Source organism: Xiphophorus maculatus, chromosome 18 (genome assembly GCF_002775205.1).
Source record: "Xiphophorus maculatus strain JP 163 A chromosome 18, X_maculatus-5.0-male, whole genome shotgun sequence".
NCBI lineage: Eukaryota > Metazoa > Chordata > Actinopteri > Cyprinodontiformes > Poeciliidae > Xiphophorus > Xiphophorus maculatus.
In genome coordinates this window covers 18,970,987-18,997,057 of record NC_036460.1, presented here as the reverse complement: position 1 = coordinate 18,997,057, position 26,071 = coordinate 18,970,987, and the positions used below count along the sequence as shown (strand labels likewise).

The window sequence follows — 26,071 nt, the reverse complement described above, 5'->3', positions numbered from 1 at the left end:
CATTGAAAATATATTCAATGTAAAAATTCCATTCAAATGTGAAACGTTGTACTTGGGCAACTTACAATTGGACACATGGACCAATATAGACAAAAAACTGCTGGCTATACTACTGGTAAGAAAGCCATCACAAGGAAATGGCTAAACCAGATCCACCCACTATCGATGAATGGATTGAAATTGTTTACCAGATTTATGCTATGGAAAAGATTTCTTTTTCCCTCCAAGTTGAAAAGGGAAAGTTTTATAAGATCTGGATTAAATGGACTGAGTATGTAAATCCAATTAGATCTGACTTCATTTGATTGTTCTTGTGGATTATGTGCCCTGCCCTTGTATGTTCTTGTGGTTTTTATTGCTCGAGATGGTGCAATCCCCATTATTGTTCAATTCTGTTCATTTTTGTTATCGTTTACAACAAAATTTAGTGATAGTCTGTAAAAGAAAATACCAGAAAGGCAGTATGGACAAAAATCACTTGGACTCTCTGGTTGTATACTCATGTACGATCTTAAATGGGTAAAGCTGTAATTAACAAATGTGATGGAAATCTGTCTTTCTAAATAAAAAAATAATTACAAAAAAAAAGTCCATTAATTAGAACAAATCCGTTGAATCCTATTAGTGTGTCAATTCATACACATGGGGTTTATAGAAGTCCTGAAACACCAGCATCAATCCAAAAAACTATAGTACACGAAAAGCACTAAAATGTATCTTGAGCTCTTTTTTAAAAAGTGTTTTTATGGTGGAATACAAGTCCCAAAATCCAAACTTGTGTGCCAGTGCTCTTGTAAAACAAGAGCGTTAACACACCAGCTCTATTTCGCCTCTTAAACTGGTGTCTCACACTGAAATTACGTCTCAGGGGAGATGATTAACCTGCTTCGAGACATCTCGCAGTACAATCCTCATTAATCTACTGCATCATTTGTGATTTAATTCCTTCCTCTAGCTCTGCTCAGCCTCCCACCTTTCATCTCCCCCCGAGCGGCTCTTCTTTGTTAAACTTATCGTTTACTTTCCCCGCCTACATTAATGTGCGTTTTTACATGCAAATGTTTCCAAAGTCAAACTAAAAGTTGTAGTTCTACACAGCTCTGGTTTGGCCTCGACTTAACCCTCTATGGCATGACTTTTTATTTTTGTGGGGAAGAAATATTTTCCTGCATTCTTTGGGAGCTTGGTGGTCCCTAATTACATGTCAATCATAAAATCGGACTCTGACACCTCCTGGAACCAGATTTGGGTTTGTTGCCTCAGGGTAACATTGGTCTAGAACACCAAGATTGTCTACACTGATTATGAGAAATGAAATACAAATCAAACAAAAACTATATTCATAAAAGAACTATTTTTTGGACAAAAATATGTCAAAAATCATGCCCCCCAAAAAATAAAATAAAGGAGCAATGTGAGGTACAGCTATGTGGTTTGTTGCCTGAGGGCAACGCCATGCCATAGAGGGTTAAGGATACTAAAATGTTCATGACAAACGCACAAAATATGCAGTATAATGCATAAACTTAACTTTTATATGGTTTCACATTTTTGACCAATGATGCAGATTAAGAGAAATACACCAAGTCCTTGGCAAATGTCAGTTGCAATTTATTATTATTAAGTACTGACCTACCAAATTAAAATGTTGCGGATTACAGATTGGTCATTTTGGGATTGTTTATGATCATTTCAGATGTGTTGCTCCAGTTTAAAGCAAAAGGCAGTAAACATATAACAGGTATGTTTCTGGCACCACAGGGAACCAGGTGTTTAGTGCAGCTTTGGACTTTATAAATGTGCAAACGAGTCTTTTTGAGGTTGAGGTCCAACAGCGTGACAAAACAACCAGAAGGAAACCACCAGACCACTTCTGTTCTACCTACTACTAGCTGACTGAGGGATAATGCTTCTACTAAGACCAAGTTGGATATTTGGGCTTTTTATGATGGCCTGACTTGTCTGCTTAACTTTTCGATTGTGTGATTTAAAAATAGACTATAGGACTTATCTGTATTTGTTTTGGGTTTTTTTTTTGCCAGGGTAGTCAAAACAATGTTTTCTAGCATCAGTATGAAAACATACATACCATTGTATAAAGAACTTCAAATTGAGCTCTATTAATCTAATTACAACAGCTCATAGTATGATCTTAATTATAGTTAGACTAATAACTTGGATGAATTTGTAATATAATGCAAAGTTTTCATAGTCAGAACAGTCTGAGACGCAGCACTTGAAGTCTTTAGTGTTTTGACATCTTAATTTCAACTGTGCTTGAAACGTTTTGACACCATTGTGCAAACTGATTAAAATCCGTTTAGAAATGCTCTTTGACCTTTCACCTGATGGAATTGTGAGAAAAATCGTAACCGTAGCTTTACAGAAAAGAATTAAATGTAATATTTTTGCTAAGTCACTTGTCTGAATTTAAAAAAGCAAACAAAAAAAAACACAGCAACTTCTTGCATATTTTTTTAAGCAATTATTTTAACACAAGTAGCCTTTGCTGATCAGTAATCTGAAAGGATAGAGAGATAGGGACATGTGACCAGGAATCGAATCCAAAACAGCGTGAAGAACTAGAGTTTCTCCTCAAGCAGACGAGCTACACAGCACCACAACCTCTAACTCATTTAAACAGGTTTAAAATACACCACATACGCCATGATTGACATATATTTTTGGCACAATACATTAAAATTGTCTGATTCCATTCAATAGTAAAGAAATAAGTGTATTACAATAATTCATAAACTTCAAAACCCCATACTTCTACCTCACTTGGGGCACTCATAACCAAGCAACAGCTACAGATCTGGTCATCACAGTTATGATCAAAGTGATAAAATTGTCCTCCTCTATTGTCTTCAACTAACAAGTCAAGGCTTAAGATGTCCTTATTTTGTTCCTGGAATGGTAAATGATAAAGCTTCCAATAAAACTGATAGAAAGTCAATGTCATAACAAGTAAGAGAACTGATCTGATCATCACATTAATAATGTTATTTCTCAGACAAAAATATAAAAATGCTAAGTGAGGCAACAAAGCCCATTAACACAAGGACAGGTGGCTACAGAGACCCAGAGGTCTTCTCCTCCCAACACATACATACCCAATTACAGCTGTGCATGAATAGAGCAGTGAGACTCGGGTGTGTTCGTCTAATTCAGTGAGTTGGACTGCAGAAAAAGGTGAAGGGAAAAAAAGAGAAAGGGTGAGAACAAGAGGGGCTCCACAATGCTTTTAATGAGGGAGTATGTGCGGAACGGAGGACAACAGAAACATGTGTTGAGTGGGAGAGTCCAACAGTAACTCACTGCGTTTTCCTTTTTAAGAGGGGGGGAGGGTGACGAACAGTCACAGTCTCTACTCATAAAAATTCTCTCTTTTTTTTTTTAAACCAGTAAAACTTCTGTGTTGCGGCCAGATAAGACCATTTTACACAGATCATTCACAGCGGAAAGGCAGAAGGGATTATTGTGTATTTGTAGAAACAAACGCAAACAGAGTGTTTCTTTCTATTTAACATACAACTTTGTGGCTCATAGGATAACTTGAAAAAAGTAGCAACAATTTTGTCTCCTGATTAAATGAAGTGGACTACCCTATTCGCGGTTCAGTATTAGTTTTTTTTTTTTCCTGTGGAAATGTGACTCAAAAAACGGGCTTTTTTGAGTCAGTTTTTGTCTACCTGTGTAGACATTAATATCACCCATGTCTACACAGGTTTAGCATAGTACAGTTGCAGGCAGGCTTTGTATAATGCCATCAGACAAACAGAGTTTGTCTCGGAGTGCGAGAAATCACTGTCCAACAAAATTGAAGGTTAGTGGTGCAAAAATTGCAGTTTCAGGCATATCACAGATTATCAATCTTTTAAAAAGCCTGGCCTACCGATTCTGATTTTGCCTGGTACCAATTTATGTTTGTCTGAAATGTCACTAAATATCAAAAGTCACTGAGTTGGCAACAGTGAGGCGACTATTGTTAACTGCAAACATGACTTGATGGGCCTGGTGTCAATCAAACCTCTCGTCTCACCAGAGAGTAAAATAGGACAACAGCTGATTTTTAGACCGAGGTAAATAAGATCGGCTCCACATGTACGTATCGGCCCATCTCCCAAAATTAAGGAAATCGGCGGCGACAAATCAGTGCACCCCTACTGAGGGTGAAAGAGGTTTGTGGTGTAAATACAGATTTTCTTCTACAATCTGTTGTTCCAGTTTGAAATCAGAATCTTCTTCTGATCCTAATTTGTTTTGCTTCGCACACAAACGTTGCAGTGTTCTCTCAAGCAACAATGGTGTTTGTAGGGCAAGAATTAAGAAAAAGAAAATCTTTCTACCCAAGAGCTATAAAATCTGAGTAAACCAATGAGTTTTGTTGCTTGTGGATTACTCACAGGAAGAAAAAAAAAAAAAAAGAGAAATGGTTAAGTTTTCTGTTTGCATCATGCTGGGGGAAAAAGCATGGCTATTGGGTACCAAGAAACATTATCATCTCCTAAACAAACTACTTGACTGAAAAGAAACATCTTTTGAAACTACAGTTGTTTGCAACATCAGAATACGCAGTTTGGTCAGTGATCAGTTCAAAGTACTGCTTTCAGATTGAGAAAAGTCAAATCAAACACTTGTTTGCCTGCTGCTGAAGGCAGACCACTTGCAAACTTTAGTCTTCACCACCACTCACTAGCAGATGTTTAGTGCCGACTCACTCTTCCACTGACCACAACTAGAACTGGGGTAAGATATGGCATAAAATAAAATAAATAATAATACAGTGTGTCCCCGTCTTTGGTGTTTGCCAAAACCATGAAACTTGAAGCTTCGTCTCAATCCTTTCCCTCTAGAATCACTCATTAGGAAATCGGTGAGCCAGATGTGCAACATGTGGAAATAACTTGTTCTTAAGTGCAATATTGACATGCTTTAAAAAATAAATTGCATATTTATGTTATGTCTTGTAAAGTATATATTGCTACTACTATTATTGTTATTATTCTCTGTATATTTTTTTAACACTTTTGGAAGTTTTTTGTATGAACCTAGATGATGCTGCTGTTCACTTGAATTTTTCCAATAAAGGCCATTTCTTATCTATTCTATATTTGTGAAATTGTGTATTGAAAATTCACATTTTTCTATTGTTCTTATCCTACAGTTGTTAGAAGAAAATGTGCCCTTGGCAACTTACTTAAAAATCTTTGTTCAATTGTTGCAAAAATGTACTTCCAACAAGACAAATCTTCTCTCTAATGTCAAGCTGTAATTTAATCAGCAGTTCTGGGATTGCATTATATTCAGGTATCACTTCTTTTCCCCTGCATACAGGCAATAAAAGTTTACAGCTAAGAAAGAAAACTATTCAGCATTGAGATCACAGGGATAAAAATAGGCATTCATAACAGGATGACTAACAACCTCATATTGTTCAAGAAATAAATAGCCGTTTTAATTTTGAAGCCGTTATTAACTCAGGTTGGTATAGTAATGACATTTAGGTAGAGCAGGAAAGCTTTTACATGCATCGCCTTACGAACACACTCTCACACGTCAAAGATTCATCTGGGGGACAACTGGCATTATTAAGGAAACCTTCCTGCTGCCTGACTTTACCAGGTTTATTCTTCAGGACTTCGTTCAGCTCAAACTCTATTAGAGGGACTTCATTTGGGCTCAACTCACAGGCCTGTAGCCTGAAGGCCCTCAGTAGAACAACACAACTAAAACGTATGTGTAACTCAATACCATGCGTATCTGTAAAGCTGATGAGTCGGAACATAATCTGTGGATATAAAACTAAATAAACCCACAGTTCAGCAACAGAAATATTAATGACCGTTTCAGTACATAAAAAAGGAGCCTCTCAAGGGGAACCGAGAAGGTGAAAAATATGAGGCGGGAACAATCGCAAAAAAAAAACAAACAAAAAAAAACACACACACACACAAAGAAATCTACCAGTCCTGAAGAACGCATACAATTCAACACAACCCCCACATCGACTCTATCCACCCACATAATACCTCACCAGGCATCTACTCTTTAAGCAACAAATCAAAACCGGTGGGCGTTATCACACTCCTACATGGGGAGAGAGAATAGAACTGAAAGCCTTTTTTATATTTTCAGCCCTACAGAAAGAAAAAAGAAGAGTTTTACTTGAATTAGATGAGGAGAAAACGGGAGATAAGATAATCTAAAGACATGCTTGGAGAGCATAATCCGATGTGTCAACAGCAAATATCCTTTGTTCTGCTTTTCTTTTTTATTAATATACCTTTTACAGCCTATGTGATGATACTGAGCAGTGCATCAATGCAGTTCTGGTTAACAATAATGCAGGTTTTGGTCAATTAGTTGGAGCTTTGTTTTTTTTTTGTCTTTAGACCTGTTCACTTAGAACAAGTCAAACTAAGAGAAAACAAGATTTATTTTGTACTGATGCTTTTCCCAGTCGACAGAAACTTCTATTTTATGTTTTTTTAGGTCTGATCTAAAACTAATTTCCGACCAACAATTTTATTACAAAGACAAAAACACAGAACAGACCAAAAAACATTCTCTGATACAAAGTTGCAGTTTTAAATTAAATAGAAATTAAGAATTTACTAAATCACTGCCATTTATGAATCAAAACATATCTCCCTAAACTTTATCTGACTTAATCTGATAAACATTAAGACAAAAGGATAAAATACTTGATATCAATTCATGCATTTATTGACTGGAAATGGTCATTATTTTTAGCCATCAATTATTAAAATGTTAATTTTTTCAAAATTTACCTGTATTTACCTCTATCTGAGTCGAAAAAGGGAAAATTGAGTCTCTGGTTAAATGACCTGTGCATCTGCAAACCTTTAGGTAAACATCAGCTGAATTGGCAAACACCATAAGACAGACTTGCAGCTCAGACTTTGTGTGCTACTGATCGCCTACATTATGGTTATGCACAAACACGTCCAAGACTAAATCCACTGCATCGCATCCCTGTGTGATAAAATTCCCTGATAAATCCCTTCCTCCTTTTCACGCAGTCAGACCTGCCCTGTAACAAGGACCTCTGAACACTTCTGGGCTATTTTCAATCTAGGACACTGCCTCCCACTTCTCTACGATCTGGCTTCCTCTCATTCTATTCTCCTCTATAAAATCATCTCATCCCTCACACACCTCATGGGGTCTCCATTCCTGGATTAAACCGACATCTCTGTGCCGTTTCACTCAGGACAAGAATAACGCACACATAGCGCTCGCACCATTAAGTATGATGCATAGTCTGCCTATGTTGTTCCTCATCCCTGCTGTGGTCCTTGATTACTATTCTACATTACTGTAAAGAATAATTACATCTTCTGTAACTGTGTTATTAAGATATATCATGACAGAAAAGCACTTTCTTCATTTTTTTATGACGATGCATTGATTCTTCTGTCAAAACACAACGTCTGTAAGAAAATTAAAACGTTGCTCTCACACCGCTTTGGATTAAATATGATCATTTGATTACGAAAACATGCTGCTAACTGGCAACAAAAGCCTGGATGTGAACAACAAAGCTATCCTTGCAGTCATTAGACAGCAGACAACAAAGAAGGCTGGATGGATGACAACCAGCTAAGAGACATAAAAGATGTTTATATCAGTCATCCACATCTACTATAAAATGCCAGTCAGTGACGAAAAGGTAAACAGTGAGGGGGAGTTTATGTTAAAAAGCTGCTGATTTGGGTTTTTGTTTTTTTTGCTTATTCTTATATTTACAAAATCAATATAAAGAGAGTAAGATGTTGTTTTTCTTGATAACTAAGAGCCATAAAGCTACAAACAAATCCTTTATTATTTAGAAAATCTCACATTGATAAAGTATTTATAGTTCATTCATTTCTTCTGGAGAATAATTGAATACTGTGTAAAATAACAAGTGGATCAAACCATATGAATATTTCCTTGGAGCAATGTTATCACATTTTCAGGACAACATTCTGATGTGGCATCACAAAAAAGCTTCTTATAAGAAATCACATTTTCTTATGGATCTTGCACGTCTTTCTAAAAAAAAAAAAAAAGAAAGAAATCAATCGTGTTAAATCCAAAAATCATTAAATGCTGACTGCTTTAAAGTTTACTACAACAGACTGTCACAAAACACAATGGCCACTAAAACCGTAGAGAAGAGAAGCACTAAAAAAAACTCAATGAATAATAGGAAACTTTCTTTAACACTGGAAGTTAGAAGAGAGCAATATACTGTTTATAGATTATGAAGGATTAGAATGTGCTAAAAATGTACCAAAGCAAGGAGGTTGTTATCTACAGGGACACAGTCTTGCTCAAATGTATCAGTATTGTTTTTCTCCCTTTCCTTAACTTCATTATCTAGCTTGTTTTAGGGATGAAATGCTTACTGGTTTTCATTTTTGTATCACTGTATTCACTTAGTATCACTGCTTTAAAATGAAATTAAAAATTTAAAAAAAACTTCAGCAACTATGTATCGCTTTCCGATTGTCCATCAAACGCAGATCCATCATAACAGACACAAAGATGAGACAGTGAAGGAACAGTGGGGATGATTTATAAATACATTACGATCTAGCACTTTGTAAGTGCATGGAGGCTTTTAAAATGTGCTTTTGTCCTCACAGAAAGAAGAAACATGAGTCAGCCTCTAGCAGCCACTAGATGCCTTACATATAAAGCTAAGTAAGTTCGCTTTTAGCCGGCTGTATGCCACTTTCAGAATAGTCTTGCTTATTGGTTTCTAGCTTGAACTACTAGCATTGTATATGTGAGTCTGCCTACAGTTGGCGGGGGTCTGCCTACGCTCCAGTCTGAAAAGACAATCGTCTATTTGATAAAAGTAGAGACAGAAAGTGAAGTGAGAGAATTTCATTCAAACCTTCACAATAAAAACCGTCAGCATACATACCGCACTCTGGACTTCAGAAAACCATTTTTAAGTCTTAAAGTATCCTTTCCATTGGTAAAAAAATAAAATAAAATAATAATAATAATGGTGGTCCAAGTCATTGACTGGATTGTGTGCCATCAATGCTTTGTTATTCTCAAAAGGAAAATCAGAATTAGTCAATACTATTGGCAAGACAGAACTTATCCAAAACCAGCGTTTGGAAATTGTTTTGATCGGGCCTTCTCTAGATAAAACTGATGACTGGGGAGGCAGAATTTACCGGCAATAAAGTATCAGATCAGGTTGGTCGTTATTTTGAAATATTTACTGACCCAATAAGTAAAACTGGGCGGATGAAAACAAGTGATTAATTGCGTCATTTACGTTTTGGAAGGAGGAAAGAGGTAGCTGTTTGTGCACTGCCAGTGCTCAAACTGCATTGCTCAAAACCTAGCAGATGTAGTAGACTCTTGTTTCATTTTAGCTGAAGCAAAAAGTAATGTCCACAGTGAGATTGTTTTTTTTTTTGTGGTGACAAACGCATAGAGAAATGCATCTAATTGTTTAGTTGGCGAGTGTCATCATCAGCTATATAACAATATTACAAGAATTGGCATGTATTTTCCAGTCACATAGTGCCACTTTACAGCACAGTAAAACAACTATGTTACCTTTAGCTGTTCAGTTCCATATCAAACACAACTTATAAGAAATTTAACTTCGCAATTTGACCCTTGGAAATTGGGCCTCTGTAACTTTAAGAAGCTCCTTGCTCCTTCTGACACACTGCCTTCAGAAAACCATCACAACAACATCTGTCCATTAAGCCACTTACAACCATTCTTAGGAGCGTTAGACTGATGAGCAGTTTCACATATCGGTACAATTTCCTGACCCAGAAAGACAGTTGGCTGAAAAATATAGGGCAACTTTCAGGTTCTAGTTGCATAAATCAACTCAATCTTAATACACCAGCAGAAAGCAACAACACTGGCATCTTCAAACATGTTTGCTTTTTAATCAGCAGTTTTGGGGGGTTTTTGCAGGAGAAACAAATCTTATCCCACATTAAATTTCTTAAGATTGGATTGAAATTTTAAAAATGAATTAAAATAAAGCAGTAAATAAACACTAGCAAATTGATGATTCCTTATTTATGTGAGGTCTTAAGCAGGATATTGTTTTTCCAATTGCCGCTTCTGCTACATTTTGCAGAAACAGATCATTTAAATAAATATTTAACTGCAGAGAATTATTAAAATCTCAGAGACTGTTTCAACAAACTGTTGGAAAGATGATAGGAGACTATGCTAATTTCAATTATGAATGCAAACAATTTGCAAAGGTATCTTTTTCATTATTACTATAGTAAATATTTACAGAAAACACTGAAACCAGTTCAACAGGTTCCACATTTGGACTGTACAAAAAGTGTCTCTATTGCAAATGACAATCCGAGTAGTTTCCAAGAGTGAAAGGGGATAGAAAGTGTACATCCACTCATGAAACACATTTCACCACCATCATCATCGGTCTTAAATATAAATCCAAGATAAACAATCAATAACTCTGAGCAATATTAGCAGAAGACGGGTTATATTGCTTTTGGTGGAAGTGGAACTAAGCACACAGAGGAAGGTAAAATAAGAGCATTTTATTGCATATAAAACAGTGTTCAACTTTGCACAAATACAGCTTTCATTAATGAGCAACAGTTTTGAAAAAAAAAAATTGTGATCAACAAAAGACTTTCCTCAGTGGTCGGATATTGTAGGTTCATACTAATATGTATACATCATAGGGCTGCAACAAATGATTATTTTAGTTAACGATTATTGAGATGAAATATTGGATAAAACAAACTGGCATATTTTTCATTTAACCAACTAAATATTTCAAATGCATTAAATAAACAGTTACATTTCTTTTTTTTAGAGAGAAAAGCTTACAATGTACTGCCTAAAATACAAAAATATAGCATTCCTTTAGTGTACGTTTGATCATTTGTAGAAAAGAATGCATGTCTAGCTAAAGAAAACTATATTTCCAACATAAAAATGTGAAAACTAAAGAAATTCTGAGTAAAATGTTTACAAAGAAGGGTTTTTTTTATCTTAAGTGCAATGCTTTGTACAGTTTTGTCTTAACTACTGCTCTGATTGTGTTCTTTCAGCAAATGGGTTTTTCAGAGTCTATATGCTCCGGTTGACGATTAATCAGTTACTAAATTAGATTACAGTTAATTGATTCATCACAATAGATCATTTTATCCCACTAATAATGCCTCTTCAAGCAAAAGCAAATGTGGCAAAAAAAACCCAAAACACGCACTTCTACTCTGTCAACGACACTCTGGCTCACAGCAGCAGACAGAGAGTGCACAGAAAAACAATTGCAAAGCAGGCAAGGATATCTGCATTTCTTTAAACATGCTGAATTTCTTTTCAATAGCAGTAGCTTGCTCTCCTGCAAGCAGCAGCAAGAGTAACTGTTATTATGGATGTTATTAAAAGAAAATAAGAGTGCACCGATTTTAGTTTCCTGGCTGATCACTGATATTTAAAATACCTGACTGATTTTGCCCTACAGCGATTTGTTTCTGTACAAACAAATCGCAAGCAAAAACAGGCAAAAAATGTTGCAAAGTTGGCAACAGCAGGCTAACTATTGGTAGTCCCCTCCCAGAAACTTGTGGTAGTAGAAAAGATTGGTTTCACGAGTGAAACCAATCAAGTGAAACGAGTGATCGTCAATCAACCAAAATTAAAGAAATCACGGTGATCAATCTGCGCTCCCCTAAAAATCCTCCCCCTGCCTCGCAAGGCCATGTCCCTAAAGGAAACACTGAAACATGTCCAAAAGAAGAAGAAAAAAAACTATAATCTAAAAATATGTCAAACAACTACTTTCATGTACTTTTATTTTATTTTATGAAAGTGAGATCATTTTTTTCTCAAAATTACTAGGCCTCTCACAAGGTTTTATTATATTTTGAGAGATGAAACAAGATTATTGGTCAAATGAGAACTTTAAATTTAAATTGACGCCAGATATAAATAATTTTGGACCTTTTCATGCATAAATTTTCTAAGTTGGATTCAAAACTGTTCTAAGTTGATTACAATGTTTGAATGTATGCAGCTGTAATGAAATTGAATTGAAATTGGTACTGCCCAGCAAAAGCCTGCTTAGTACATATTCAATGAGAAATTATGATTTATTTAAAGATGTCACAGCCTATTATTGTACAGACATGTCTGATGTCACAAAGTTTTATTTGCCCATGGATCAAAAATACTTTGCAAAATATTTTCTATATGAAAATTGGTAAATTGCCTTACATTTACCCTTTTTCCATTAATAGCAGTATTGACATATTTATTTAGAAATCATTCAAAAGTTATGAGTTGCAATCAACTCACAGATGGCCAGTTATTTGTAGTTCACAAAGGTATTAAGAATCAGACCTGACTTTTCTGAAAAAAAGATTGTATCAATTTTCCCTGATGTAAAAAAAAAAAAGAAATTGGATTTTTAAAGTTAGTCGTCGTCTGTGTTTTTAGTGTGGAAAATGATGTATGTGATTTTAAACCAGTTAAGAATGTCTCTCAAATTTGCCATCTCTGTATGTCCTCTAAAAATATATAGCCAAAATACAAAACGATCACATTTCTTTGTTCCTTTTCTATCATTTGTCTATATATTCAATTTCAAGTAATAAAGCACAACAAACAATTTCAGTAAAATTCAATAACACTTCTTAACCAAGTGTAGAACAATGCAGACTCTCCCATCTGGCGGCTTAAAAAAAAAAGAAAAAAAAAAAGATTTGGTTGAGTGAGTGCGAGTTGGACAAGGTGAACCAGAGGGAAGCGCAATTTAGCTCAGCGCCATCTGTTTATTTACTCACCAGTAATGAGTAAATCACTAAATTGTTCAAATCACACAGAGAATAAAGGCTGAAGTCTATAAGAGAGCCACTGATTGACAAAACATGAAGCGACTGCATCTTTCAATGGTCTGACATTTTTACGGCTACATTGTCCATCCCACCAACCATTCAAACCCAAGTCCACACACACGTACCTCCCACCCCCTTTTTCTCATGCGGCAAACGGGGGTCACCTTAGGGTGATGCTGAAATTGAAATCAACCACTTCATCACCTTCAAGCATTAAACACATATGCCAGCCTTTTTATTGATTCCGCCGCCTTCTCTGCAAAAATTGATAAAGTCGATTTCCAAGAAGGAAGCAATACTGTTGCATTTCGTTTAAACGCAATTCTGAGGATGAGCTATTGAATTAGCCCTCCACCGTTTGTTTATCAAGTTGAATTAATTAACTTCTGGTGCTCATGATGAAGAGATTTTATTTTACGAGTAAAAAATGAAAAAGCAGACACCACTGAGTACGAATCAAAAGGATTCCTGAACTAAATGTTGTTACTATTTGGTACAAAAGTAATTCCTTAATACAAAAAAGAGATACAGGCAAAGGTCAAAGCCGCTTGCCAGGAACATAAAGTATCAATACTAAATAATAATAATAATAAAAAATCTAATTTCATGTTATATAGTTTAATATGGCTCGTAAGATGCTAAAGTGTGCACTGCAAGTCAGCTGGCTTTAGGAAGCCTAATGCACTTGCCACTCGCTGAGTTGATCGCCCACACAGAAAGACCAACTAATTAACCAGACAATATCATAATATCAGAACAGTATTAGTGAAATTATTGCACAATCTTTCTAAATAATGGTAATCTTTCTGTTATTTTTAAATAGATTTTAGAGCTGCACAATGCATTAACTCAAAACATCCGCGTATGCAGCATTTCAACCGGAAAGAAATGTTTGGACTGTTTCAGGTGGCATACATTACAATTTTACTTGGTAATTTTATATTTGGTACCTGGATGAACTTTCACTGCACCTTAGTGGATCACTGAGATAAAGATCTTAGTGATCCAGATCAGACAGCCCAGGGAGAGATATGGAGATACTGTAATTATGGAGAAATCGGAGGAAAATGTGGTTAATCGCAATGGACAGTTAATGAAATATTGAGCTCAGATGTCTCGGAATTCTCATAATACATTTATACTTACATGCAACATTGTGGTATTTTTAATCAATGTTATTGTTCAGTGAAAATCATACAAGCCTGGCAAAGGAGATAAATTTTATTCAATTAGCACTGATGGTAAAGATGTGGGGTGTACCGACATATGAATAGGTGTGCAAAAAGTTATTAAAATGTAATGCAACAGTCCACTGTTTAATCTGTCTAAATAGTTACTTTTTTTTTAAAACTGAGAAATCCCAGGTGACTTGATGTGTTGTTTGCACACCTGTGTGAGGAAATCTTAAGAGGACTCATGTTAAAGCAGGGGAAGATTCTCGCATTGCTAAAAATGAAACGTTCACGTTGAAATTTCAGCAGTCTCTTTTTAAACAGGCCTTGACACGAAGAGTGTACAAATGTTGAAATACTCGTTTCTTTCAAATCCAATCCTCTGCATACAAAGCATGTCCAAATGATGCGATTTGGTGAAAACAGCTAGAAAGCAGTCTGCAGTCGTGTACCTCTGCAGCTTACAGTTTTAACTAAACGGATCTGAGCACGCAGGGATATTAGAAAGCCGTAAATCAAACTCCAAAACACGATTCTATTTATAAGAAACAAAGCCTGTAGCCTTGGGGGGAACACGGGGTAGCTTGCAAACATTTATGTTTACCACCTCTTCAGTGGTTTACATGTTTATATATCGGAGCGTGGCATGCGCTGGCAGTGCGCTGCATACCAGAAATAGCAAAGAGAAGCCCAAACAGCAACGGTTGGACAAAAATGGTCACACTCAAACAAGCTTAAGACACCATTTTGAAAAATCCACCGATTTCTGGATAACAACCCCGAGATGCCATCTTGCCAATTATCACTAGATTGGCTACCGCTGGAATGGCGATCCAACCCACTCCGAAAGCAGTCCACGCAGGAAACTGCGAGTCATATAATACTAGCGTTAGCTTAGCATGAAAGCTAAACTGAAAAGACAAGCGCTAGCCCAGTCGCTGCATCCCCGCATCCATCTGCTCAAAACGCTAATTAGCCACCTAGCCGGGGGGAATATTAGAAAATGACAATAGAAACTGGCAACAGTCGCTTCGCAGGGGAAGAAAGTGGCAACTATAAACCTTGGTCTAGAACAACTGAAAGTGAAAAGCGCCAATCGATTCGCAAAGTGTATGATCCCGCTATTTCAGCTAGCCGTTTAGCCTAGCATAGCCCGCTAGTTCCTTGCGGAGGACAATTGAAGGGATACGGAGGAGAGAGAAAAACAGGGGGAAAAAACTTAAAAAAGTCCACACACGAGACATTCTTCCCGTCTACAATCAGCGGTGCACTTAAACTTACCAAAACCACTCGGTGGAACAGTGAAAGACAAACTCTGTGTGTTTCTTTCTCTCGTGGGTCTGCGGAGCTTCGGATCGCTGCGGACTGGCTCTGCTACAGCAACGTTTTTGTCGGGCCAGTAGCGCTGGGAAGACAGCTTTCACCCGGAGAGACGGCCACCGTGTGTGGGGGATGGGGATGCACTGCCGGGAGGGAGAGAGGCGGGCGAGGGAGGGACGGAGGGATGCAGGGATGCGAGGAGAGAGGAGGGGGCATGACCCACCAATAACGTAAAAAAGTGGATGGTGTCTAATAGGTTGATATTATCTTATCAATGTATTTTATAGTTCATAAAAAAAACTGTGAGAAAAAGATTTCGACAAAATCACAAAATATATACAAGAGTTATTAAGGTGATACATTTGTAATGCATAAAATACACCACTACAAATATTAGCATTATCATTATTATCGTCATTAGCCTTTTGTTATTATTATTATTAATGTTGCTCTTAAGTGGCTATACAATTTCGTTACCGGAATGTGTTTTATTATCTTAACATCAGAAATGTGGTTTTCAGTCAGAAATAGCAATGAGATCAGGTGGTCAAATGAAACTGCAGTATTATCGGAAGTTTAGATTGGAGCAGTTCAGTTTTTCCAAACACTTTTGCACTCAGTAAAGTAGCGCCATCAAGTGGTAAAGGACAAGCTAGTAAGAGTACGTCTGACAGATTACTGAATGTGCTGCATTCGAGAGTAATTTTGGGTTTTCACATTCTTACAATAAATAAATACATAACAATAATAATAATTTTTAAAAAACACCTGGCGTTATTATTTTTTATAACTGCTAAAATACATGAATAAATTCCTTATTCCTTGTGGCAAACTGCAAGCGGGACTTTTTTTGTATATACTTCTTGATTTTATTTATCATATTAGAGGAGAACTCTTTAGGTTGGTTAAAGGGCTAACTTAAATGATATATAGACAAACTGAGCATAAACAGAGCGTTTTCCTGTCGGTCACTGTCAGTAGATCTGCTAATTAAAGAGAACAACAATTCCCAGCGGCCGTCGCGGTCTCTAATTTTACCGACTGCAATGTATTGGTCTAAACGTTTTTAGCTAGCTTTCGCCGGCTGACACAAGTGAAACGTTCATCTGTTTAAAAATAACCCTATTCTTGCAGAAATTTCAACAACAAAAGGTCTGATTATAAAATATACATTTTTGTGTTTAAAAAAAAAAAAAAAAAAAAAGGCCCTATTGAATCATCGCGTGATGTTGAGTTTCCGGAAGTTAGAGCGGCATGAGAAGAGAACTGTCCGAGGTGCTGACACTGTAAGATAAGCTTTTCCTTCTTTGGATTAATCATCCTGTGGTATTTTTTCCACAGGAATTCAGTTATGAAATAGTGTACAAATAAGTAATGTGTGCTTGTACGTTATGTTATGTTTATTTTATTCTATTCAGAACGAGTAAGGCCCAAAGTCGTTGGAATCTCTGATATGTTATACTAGATGTAACATGTTAATATGTTTTAAAACCTGTTAAACAAGTTTGAAATATGATTTGCTTACGCACACATTTAAAATTACAAAATATATTTTCAGTCTTTCTTTTATTTGTCATAAAATCTTGTTTATCTATGTTTTAAAAAAATAATTTCAGATTTTGGCAATATGGATGAACATCGAGGGGTCTGTGCAAGTTTGACCTCCTCCCCCAACAGCGGTAGCCCTGCTGGTAGTAAGCCTGGGATTACCCCAGAATGCAACGGGGCCCAAGAGCGGCGGACGCAGCTGCGGGTCGCTGAGTCCCAGGGTCTGCAGCTCCTTGGTGTGCTCAGATCGTTCAGGGAGCGAGGTCTGCTGCTTGACTTCACTATCGTAGTCCAGGAGCATGAATTCCCCTGCCACAGATGTGTTCTTGCAGCATGTAGTGATTTCTTCAGGTATCTGTCTCTCTGTCTGTCTGTCTGTCTGTCTGTCTGTCGGGATTTTAGGTGATACAGACCAACATAAAGTAATGCATGATTGTGAAAAGGAAATAACATTTAGTTGTTCATATGTGTTCTGTAACCTGAGCTAAAACTTTATGGGGCAACCCTTTGCTACAAATACTGTTGCAAGATATTTGCTGCATTGGTTTACTGGCTTTCCACATTTAGATTTTTAAACTACTTTCCAAGATAGATGACTAGTTGTGGGAAAGTTGGTCAAGTAAAAGTCCTTCCAAGTGTTTTGGGAACACGGAGTTTTCAGTGCATCATTGTAATTCATCATTGCATATTCGCAGGCGCTGATATTATGATGGTCCTGATAATTCGATATTAAATTACTTGTAAGCAATTTAAGTTTTCCTTATGGTACAGTTGATACAGCCCTAAAGGCAATTTGTTCAACAGGATTTTATTTAGGATCGTCAAGGTAAACGGGGTTAAAACAAAAGCATGACACACTTTGCAATTTTTTATTTGTAAACTTATAACCCTGCATCACTTTTCCTGTTAGCCTTTCCCACACAACCCCAGAAACATAATAAAATGTGGAAAAAGTTCAAGGAGCATTAATACTTTACAAGGCACTATGTATATCCATTTAATGATTGGTTTAACATGACAGTGTGCGCTCCTGATGTGTTCAGGGTCATGTTCGAGGTTGACATGCGAGAGCGTGGAGATGGCTCAGTAACGCTTGCTAATCAGTGCCCTGAGGCTGTGGGTTCCTTCCTGGATTTTGCCTACTCTGGGGAGATACTCATTACTGATGGCAACGTTGACATACTGTTCCAGCTCGCCTCTTTTCTGCAGGTAACGATGCAGTTATTAGATGTTGTGTCTTAAATGCTACAGCACATCATGTTTAGAGCTCAATTGTCATTGTCTCCTTAGGTTCCTGTCCTGTTCAGGGCATGCAGTGACTTCCTTGTGGGAACAATGGAACTCTGTAACTGCCTTGCCCTCTTGTCCCTGGCCGAGGCATACGGCTCAGCTTCTCTCCTTCAAAATGCCAGCGAGTTTGTGGTTGGGAACTTTTCTGACCTGTCCAAAACACAGGAGTTCTTGGACATGCAGGTGACCATGTGTATGCTTTTCTGCTAAAGCAGAATAACATTAGCCATATAGTCTGCAAATTGCAGTATGTTATTTTTAAGTCAATTTATTAACATTCATCTTTGTACATTGTGTTATAATTTAGTCTATCTATCCATCTGTCTGTTGTAGTGACATAACAATGATTTAACATACTTGAAACTTGTTAAAATTCTTAAATTTAAATCCAGCCTTCATGGACTGTGTAATTATATTTTACATAGAAAGGCTCATCTTTCTCTTTGTATCCTAAAAATCATGCGTCACAAAATGAATCTGTATTTTGCTTGTTGTGACACGATTTTTACAGCTTCTGTTGCTGTTTTTAGGAAGATGTCCTAAAGGCCTGCCTGAGGTCAGATGCTCTGAACATTCCCAGTGAGGAGGCGGCTGTGATGTCTCTTCTTAGATGGATTCACCATGATCTTCCAGGGAGACAGAAGCTGCTTTCAGAGCTGATGTCTCTGACCCGACTGCACCACCTGCCTGCAGCTTCCCTGATGGTAAATCCGTCTCTGTGGGCATAGCCAAAAAAACAGTGGTTCATGCTTCATACTGCCTTTAAGATTTAGATGTTTTTTTGTTAAGGATTTAACCACACAGTATGTGTTGTGATCTTTAACAATAACGTTTCAGCTTTTCAACTAAAAATCTATTAGATATCTTAGACATATATATTTTTTACTGTTTGCGTTTTGTTTTGTTTTTTAAGCTCAAGCACTTTACCGGTAATACTCTGCTTTCCCTTCACCATGAACACAAGAGTCATATTAATTTTGGTCTTTTAAAAATGCACTGGATCATGACTCCCATGATTTAAGCTTGACTAAATGTTTCAGCTACCAAATGGAAAAGCAACATTTCATCTGGAATTGTTTTTATTGTCAAGTAGAAAATAGAAACATGTTTGGATGTGTAAATTGAAATTCTCAAACTTAAGAACATTGTACCAAATATCAAGCACTGTGGTGGCAGCATTATGGTGTGGGACTGTTTTGTCATCAGTGGTAAAGGTCCATATTATGTAACATTAAATGAAGAAAACTAACTCTACTTCAAATCAAATCAACAGCTAGATGGTTGAAAATTGGAATCAATGGAATGTTGCAACAGGACAATAATCCCCAACATTTGGAGCTTCTTAAAGAGACAAAGGCCAATTTAAAGGTGACAAATTGCAAAGTCAATGGAGGGTAGACCATAGAAGAGGTTGTTGCAGTACTCAAGGTGTGAAGTGATAAAGCCATATATTAGGGTTCCAGCAACAGAAAAAGAGGGAGAGAGGTGGAGTCTTGCGATGTTTTTAAGTGAAAAGATTCTGTTCACATTTACATCTTTCTACTGAAATAAAGTCTGATTGAGTGTAATGCTGTCATTTTAAAAGATGCATTTACTTGTCATTTTAGAGAACTTTTAACAACTATGTCCACACTTCTTGGTCATTTTACTCAGCAGGTGACTTTCCTGCAATTAAGTTTGCCATCTGACCATTATTTTATGTTGCTTTTGTTACCTTCATAGAAGTTGCGTGAGTCAGAGCCGCTCCTTGGCAGTGAGGACTCCTGTCTCACACTCCTATCAGAGGCCCAGAGAAGACAGACTCAGTACAATGGCCTGTTCAGTGATGCGAGGCCTGCAACCACTCAGAGCTACATCTACATTCATAAGACAGAGGAGAATGGACAGAACCGTCACACCTTCTGCTACTGCCTGGAAACGGACCAGTGGAGAGAGCTGCAGACAGAGCTGGGGGAAACTTATATTCCAGATCCACCTGGGTCTTACCTGACCACCTATGCTGAGAAGGTACTCTTCAGAGCAGAGCTTGTTTTGGTCTGTGAGTGTGATCAAATTTTTGATGCATTTTTAAAAAATTAGGATTAGTCATCTTTAATCATAATCCTGGATGTTGCTGATTCTTTTTAAAATATTAGGAACATTTAAAGCATATATATGCATATTTCTGGTATCTATTGTCTCTAAGATGTTTATCACCGGGGGTTGCCGAGGGAACTGCTGCCGGGCAATCCGCCTCCATGTGGCCGAACCCTACCACAATGCAATTGATGAGGTTTGGTGTTTTTGCCCTGTGACTTTAACCTGCACGCCTGCACCAGCCATGCTGAAGCCCAGAACCATGCACACAGCCGTGACCTGCCTGGACCGGGTCTATGTCATTGGAGGACGGACCGAGGGAACCAGAGGAGAGGCCCCGAGTCTGCTAGAGGTATAATAGTGTTTCCATGATCAGCATGGCTTTTTAATGTTAAGTATTTAGATTGCAGAGGGCGAACATTATCTGTACCTTTTCCATCTTGTGTTGAAGGTGGAGTATTATAATCCTCTGACTCAGAGCTGGTCCTCTGTCAGCCCTCTGCCGACTGCCATCTTCTACCCAGAGGCCAGTGCTTGTGGCAGTGTGATTTACACGCTTGGGTCTGAGGTGGAGATAACAGACTCCTTTAATCCCTCACTCGACTGTTTCTTCTGCTATGAAGCCCAGCAGGACCAGTGGAGCCGCCTGGTGGCAGAGTTTGGGCAGTTTTTCCATGCTACACTGGTCAAGGCGGTGTCAATAAACAATACACTCCATCTCTGCGATCTGTCGACGTACAAGGTGACCAGTGTGCCTCAATGTTAGGTTATTTTTTTGTATGAATTAGTCAGATAGTTTAGTTATTAGGCTGAAATTGTTCCATTTTTACTATTCAGGTTTACAGTTTCTGCCCAGAAACCAGTGTGTGGAAGGGCGAGGGATCGTTTGAATGTGCAGGGTTCAACGCTGGAGCTATAGGCATGAGGGACAGAATCTACATTCTGGGTGGCGACTATTCACCGGACGAGATCACAGACGAAGTTCAGGTAAACTCCAACCTCTAAATTATAGGAGCTACTATACTTTAACTTTTGCTAAAGAGTAATCTCCAGTGTAAACAAACTTCAAAATGACTGGACAGAATTGTTCTTATTAAAAATGAAAGAAAAATATGCCTGGGATCATACTGAGATTTCAGAATTTACGTTTATCTTATGAGATTTATCTTAGATTTTAGTGTGCGAAAAACATTGATACTTTTAGATTCATTTCATGTATTTATTTGAAAACAAAAGATGTTCTCTAAAAAGGTGCATTTTCAATGATTAAAGGCATAAATTTACTAAATTAAAACTAGAATATTCTCTGACATTATCAAGAAATTTGCTAAAGTAAGACATATGTGCCACTTGTGCAGGTGTACTACAGTGGGAGGAGTCAATGGGAGGAAGTGGCGCCCATGCCCAGAGGACTCACTGAGTTCCACTGCCAGATCATTAGCTTCAACCGATACAGAGACCCATGGGGTGATGCAGAATGATACCCACCACACAAAAGTCGTTTTACATACACACCTGGAGGAAAATGTTACTGGATGTGCATGTCTGCATTTTAAACATTTGCACATTGTGGATGGCAAACATCTCAAAAAGGAAGGATAACTGGTGTTCTTCAGAGATCATCACACCTGAGCCAAATGATTATTTTTGTTTATCATGTGTAAGCCATCATAAGAGTTGCGTTTCCAAAGCACCTAATTTTTATCATGTCCTCCTGTGGAGGAACCCTGCTAAGCTGTGTGAAAAGTTTTATTTTAGTAACAGATTATTTTTCATGATGAAGAAAACAAGTAGAGAACAGAATTTTAGGCGCTGCATGACACCATAAGCTCTCCTACAGAAGAAAACTTTATTTAGTCTAATAACAGATAGCTTTTTTCTGCTATCATTTGGTTGTTTTTCAGCCCTAAGTGATTCATATACTAGCAGCAGTTCATAACGTGCACTAAAGGCCTAAACACAAGGCAAATACTAACTGCTGAATTTATCTAACAATCACTGAAAATAGATATCTATACATTGAGTCTTTCTTAGTCACATATGCTCCTTATAATTTCTGCTATAAAACATTTTCTGGGCAGTTAGAAAGTGATGTGAAATGGTTCATCTAAAATGATTGGGGGGGAAAATGTCATGTCAGCATTGACATTAAACAGCGTGCTTTTGTTTTGCTCCATCACTTTCATGTGAAGTCTGGCTTCCTCCCACAGTCCAAAAACATGACTGTCAGGTAAATTGGTCTCTCTAAATTCTCCCTATGTGTGAGTGTGTGCCTGGTTGTTTGTCCTGTCTGTCTCTGTGTTGCCCTGTGACAGACTGGCAACCTGTCCAGGGTGAACCCCGCCTCTCCCCCGGAACTGGAGATAGGCACCTGCGCCCCTCCTGACCCCACTAGGGACAAGGGTGTTAGAAAATGGATGGATGGACGGATTTTCATGTGATATGCATGCCCTGGTTCTTGTGCTTTTGGTAGATAAAAATGATCTGATCTGTATTATCTGCTCTGTCTGTACCCGTCAAACAAAACACACTTTTTAAAAAATAATAAAATCTAGTTTAAGAAAGCACAAGCAGAAAAAACATCATTAATGAGATATAACTAGCTGGTGTAATGAAATAAAAACCCACAAGTGGAAGAGTTTAAGGAACATATGTAAGCACACATAATGTCAATAAAACAAACAGATGACAAAAATACCTTAGTGTGCCTAAAATTATATGACCAGGTCTATGACATATGCTGCTTGTACGTTGTTTTTTATTTTTATCACACTCCCATCTCTTTAATGCTTCTCCACCTTTTTTATAACTTTAGAAACTTCATGTATCTCAGACACCAGATACATAAATAGAATATTTGACCCTAAATGAAGACTGGAACTGTGCATAGGTCTTCTTATGATTTCATAGACTAAAAAGACTCAAAAAATGTAAACGCTGTATTTAGATATCTAGCAAGAACCAGCTCTCTCCATCTATCCCTTTGTTCCCTCCGCCTCCTGCTTTCCTCTCGCCTCGTGGCTCCATGCTTCAATCCTGGTAAGTTTTCACCAGTAGCCACATCAGAAGCACAGTGATAAGGACGATCATGAAGTTGAGAAACAGTTCTTGCGCCGAGCGGTCCATGGTGAGCGAAGAGGAGGGCAAGAAGCTTCTTTTAGAACACTTAGAAGATCTAGAAGAAAGGAGAGGTGGAAATATACTGAGCTGGCATTTAAAAATAAGCATGTAATCAGTATTTGTGTCTGTGTGTGCCAGTGTTTGCTGTCTTGGAAAGAAAGGTCAGAGAGCTCACTAGCTCTCAGATATGCAGTTACTGTCTCTCAGCAGAGCCACAATATTATCCCAAGTTTGTGATACAACACTGAAACACTAATCCTGGTGATAAACAATTTAATCTGTATTTGCTTAACTTGGAAAGAGTTTTAGAGTCTGTGAATTTGCCAAGAAGAAATAACACTGGAACAAGGCAGCATAATACAAGACTTGCATTAAACTTTTGCAAATTATCAAGTACAGAACATTGTTTAAAAATTGAGATGTCAAACACTCCAGCCAAACTAAACCATAGGACATTAATGCCAAGTTATCTCTTAATAATTATTTTGACAATATTTAAAATTTCTTCAGGTGTACTTAGACAATTTTCTCTGATTACAGTTGATTTTGCAGCTGATTCCACAAATAAAGTAAAACATACCTGAATGCTTTTTTTTCCCAACTATGTAAAGGTTATGTGAACAAGCATTGTAAGCTGCTGCACTTTTTTGGAGGATGTAAGATGTCAAATATGAAGGGAAAATGGCAAAATTAGATTTTAGAACTGAGGATATGTCAGTGGTTTGAACACCACAGCAACAAACCAGGTCAATGAATGCAAGAATAATCTACAGCAAGTAAAGCATGTCTTTGATTTTTAACTTGCTGTTTGAGTGGCTTTTCTCTGACACTGACAGTCAGAGATTTACATTGATGGGTCAGAGGTTTAACCTTTGCCATAAATTCACATCCCTGTGGTTTATATAATCAAGACCATTAATGCACTGTGAAGAGGCATGCATAAAACTGGCAGTTATGTAAAACTAATGGATATTCTTTTGTCTCAAGAAAGACTTGTACCAGAAAAGGGAAAAACAAGGATTTATCTTTTTTTTTTAATTTTTTTTTTTTTTTTTTTACCAGTTTCCCAATGGGAGACTAGAAGGAGTTAATCAAGATCATTCAGAAAATCATCACTTGAGATTTGTAGGTATTTGTTTTCAGAGACTCCCTCAAAACATGGTTGGTGAAGCTAAATGGGTGATTCACAAACTTTAAATTGGAGCTGGAGATTTGCTTTTAGGACATTTTAAAGATTGTTAAAGGTCCTAATGTGCAGCTGGAAAGCAATGCACAACAATATCATCAACATAAAAATGGAAATTTGAGTTTGATACTGCTCTATACATATTGTTGATATACAGTATATGATTAATAGCCCTGAGGATTGATCCTTTGAAGACACCATTTGCTACATGAAGAAAGATTGAGGAGACGTCCTTGATTTTCACAAACTGAGGTCGTCTAGGAGAAATGATTAGCCTAATACATAACTTTCTGAAGTAAATTTGTATTACTTTTTGCAGTAGCTTTGATGAAATCAGATTAAATCTTCTCTGCACTAGCTCCTCAAAAGGTCTTAAACATCACAGTCAGATTTTACTGCACTGCTAAGAAAGTGGATGGAATTAATACTCTGACAAACTATTACCTGGTATATTTGTTGAAATTGTTCAATGTTTTTCTTCTTTTTGTGTCCTGCCTGATTGTTGATACAGCCTCCTTGTCCTCTGCTTCTTGGAAGCTTCTCCCTCTTCTTGCTGTACCTTTTTAGCTTCTGCTGCTCACTGTTGGCCAGTTTTCTGCTTCAGTCGGAGATAGGTTCTGCTCCTAAAGTAGCCCACTCTCAGTGGACCGCCCATGGCTCAAATACACACAGACTGATGTCACACACCAACTGAAAGACCAACAGAGGCTGTTATTTTCCACAGTATCGTCCACCTGACTATTTTCCATCTATAACCTTACAGAGTCTCCCTTTCCTTCCACACACAACAGAGGAGGGTTATTTTGGCAGCCTTGTTGAAGATACTTGGTGGGTCGCAGTTGTTCCAAAAACAATCCTTGTAACATCTGATGAATATTGGAAAGTGTAACAGTATCTAGGTCAGACCCGTACTCTGAGGAGAGGAGAATGACAGAGCAACGACTCCAAAATAAAACACAAAGTGACTTGTGGATGCATTCATGCCCAACAGACTTCTTCATACTTAGTGAATTTAAACTACAATTGGAACTTATTCTTTTGGTGATTTTGAACAATGCACCAGTAAGTTGTGCATAATGTGATGTGGAAAATAAATCATACAAGGTTTGCAACACTTTTTACAATACAAAATCTGAAGTGTGTGGTGCGCATTTGTGTGAATACACTTCTTTTGGCATTGGGTCACTGGGTGTGAGTAGAGGTACAAGCTGCAAACCATTCCAGTCTACAACTGGACAAAGTTCTGATTAATTTTAAAGATTATTTGTAAATAAAAATCTGGAAAGTGTGGTGTACACCTTCTGACAACCTTAACTTCCATCTGACTTGTGAAGTCACAAATCACTGAATAACAACAGCTATTCAACACAACATTTTATCTAGGGGTGATTATTAGTAAAGAGAAATAAAAAGAATGTAAAACTGTATTACCTGAATTTTTAATTTAGCTTTCTCATGACATTTTACTTTTC

The 26,071-nt window shown here is 37.4% G+C and overlaps 3 protein-coding genes across 6 annotated transcripts in view; 1 reads left to right on the top strand and 2 right to left on the bottom strand.

The window, feature by feature from the left end:
• fam168a (family with sequence similarity 168 member A) overlaps positions 1 to 15,548 on the bottom strand; it is a 34,713-nt gene extending 19,165 nt beyond the window's left edge. For all 3 annotated transcript variants that reach the window (XM_023351325.1, XM_023351326.1, XM_023351327.1), the window contains exon 1: positions 15,341 to 15,548. The gene's annotated coding sequence lies outside the window, so the exon portion shown is untranslated. The remainder of the gene's footprint in view (positions 1 to 15,340) is intronic.
• A 1,037-nt stretch (positions 15,549 to 16,585) lies between these two features.
• On the top strand, positions 16,586 to 22,528 carry kbtbd3 (kelch repeat and BTB domain containing 3). Of its 2 annotated transcripts, none has more exons than XM_023350932.1 (10): positions 16,586 to 16,665; positions 16,996 to 17,278; positions 17,971 to 18,136; positions 18,218 to 18,400; positions 18,748 to 18,921; positions 19,940 to 20,224; positions 20,403 to 20,645; positions 20,745 to 21,035; positions 21,131 to 21,280; positions 21,652 to 22,528. In XM_023350932.1, exons 2-10 carry the CDS (start codon positions 17,007 to 17,009, stop codon positions 21,772 to 21,774), a joined length of 1,887 nt encoding a protein of 628 aa, XP_023206700.1. In that variant the 5' UTR covers positions 16,586 to 16,665; positions 16,996 to 17,006; the 3' UTR covers positions 21,775 to 22,528. The 2 variants fall into 2 exon arrangements, with proteins under 2 accessions (XP_023206700.1, XP_005815061.1); XM_005815004.2 differs by having other exon boundaries at positions 16,636 to 16,654.
• Positions 22,529 to 22,927: 399 nt separating this feature from the next.
• On the bottom strand, positions 22,928 to 23,464 carry sln (sarcolipin). The gene has a single exon (XM_023350976.1). It carries the CDS (start codon positions 23,417 to 23,419, stop codon positions 23,324 to 23,326), a length of 96 nt encoding a protein of 31 aa, XP_023206744.1. The 5' UTR covers positions 23,420 to 23,464; the 3' UTR covers positions 22,928 to 23,323.
• Between the last annotated feature and the right edge of the window lie 2,607 nt (positions 23,465 to 26,071).

Bases quoted from the DNA above. Each gene is read 5' to 3' on its own strand.
- kbtbd3 (XM_023350932.1), top strand. From the start codon at position 17,007: ATGGATGAACATCGAGGGGTCTGTGCAAGTTTGACCTCCTCCCCCAAC. The intron at 18,137-18,217 runs GTAACGATGCAG...TTGTCTCCTTAG, and splicing joins AGCTCGCCTCTTTTCTGCAG to GTTCCTGTCCTGTTCAGGGC. The intron at 18,401-18,747 runs GTGACCATGTGT...TGCTGTTTTTAG, and splicing joins AGGAGTTCTTGGACATGCAG to GAAGATGTCCTAAAGGCCTG.
- sln (XM_023350976.1), bottom strand. From the start codon at position 23,419: ATGGACCGCTCGGCGCAAGAACTGTTTCTCAACTTCATGATCGTCCTT.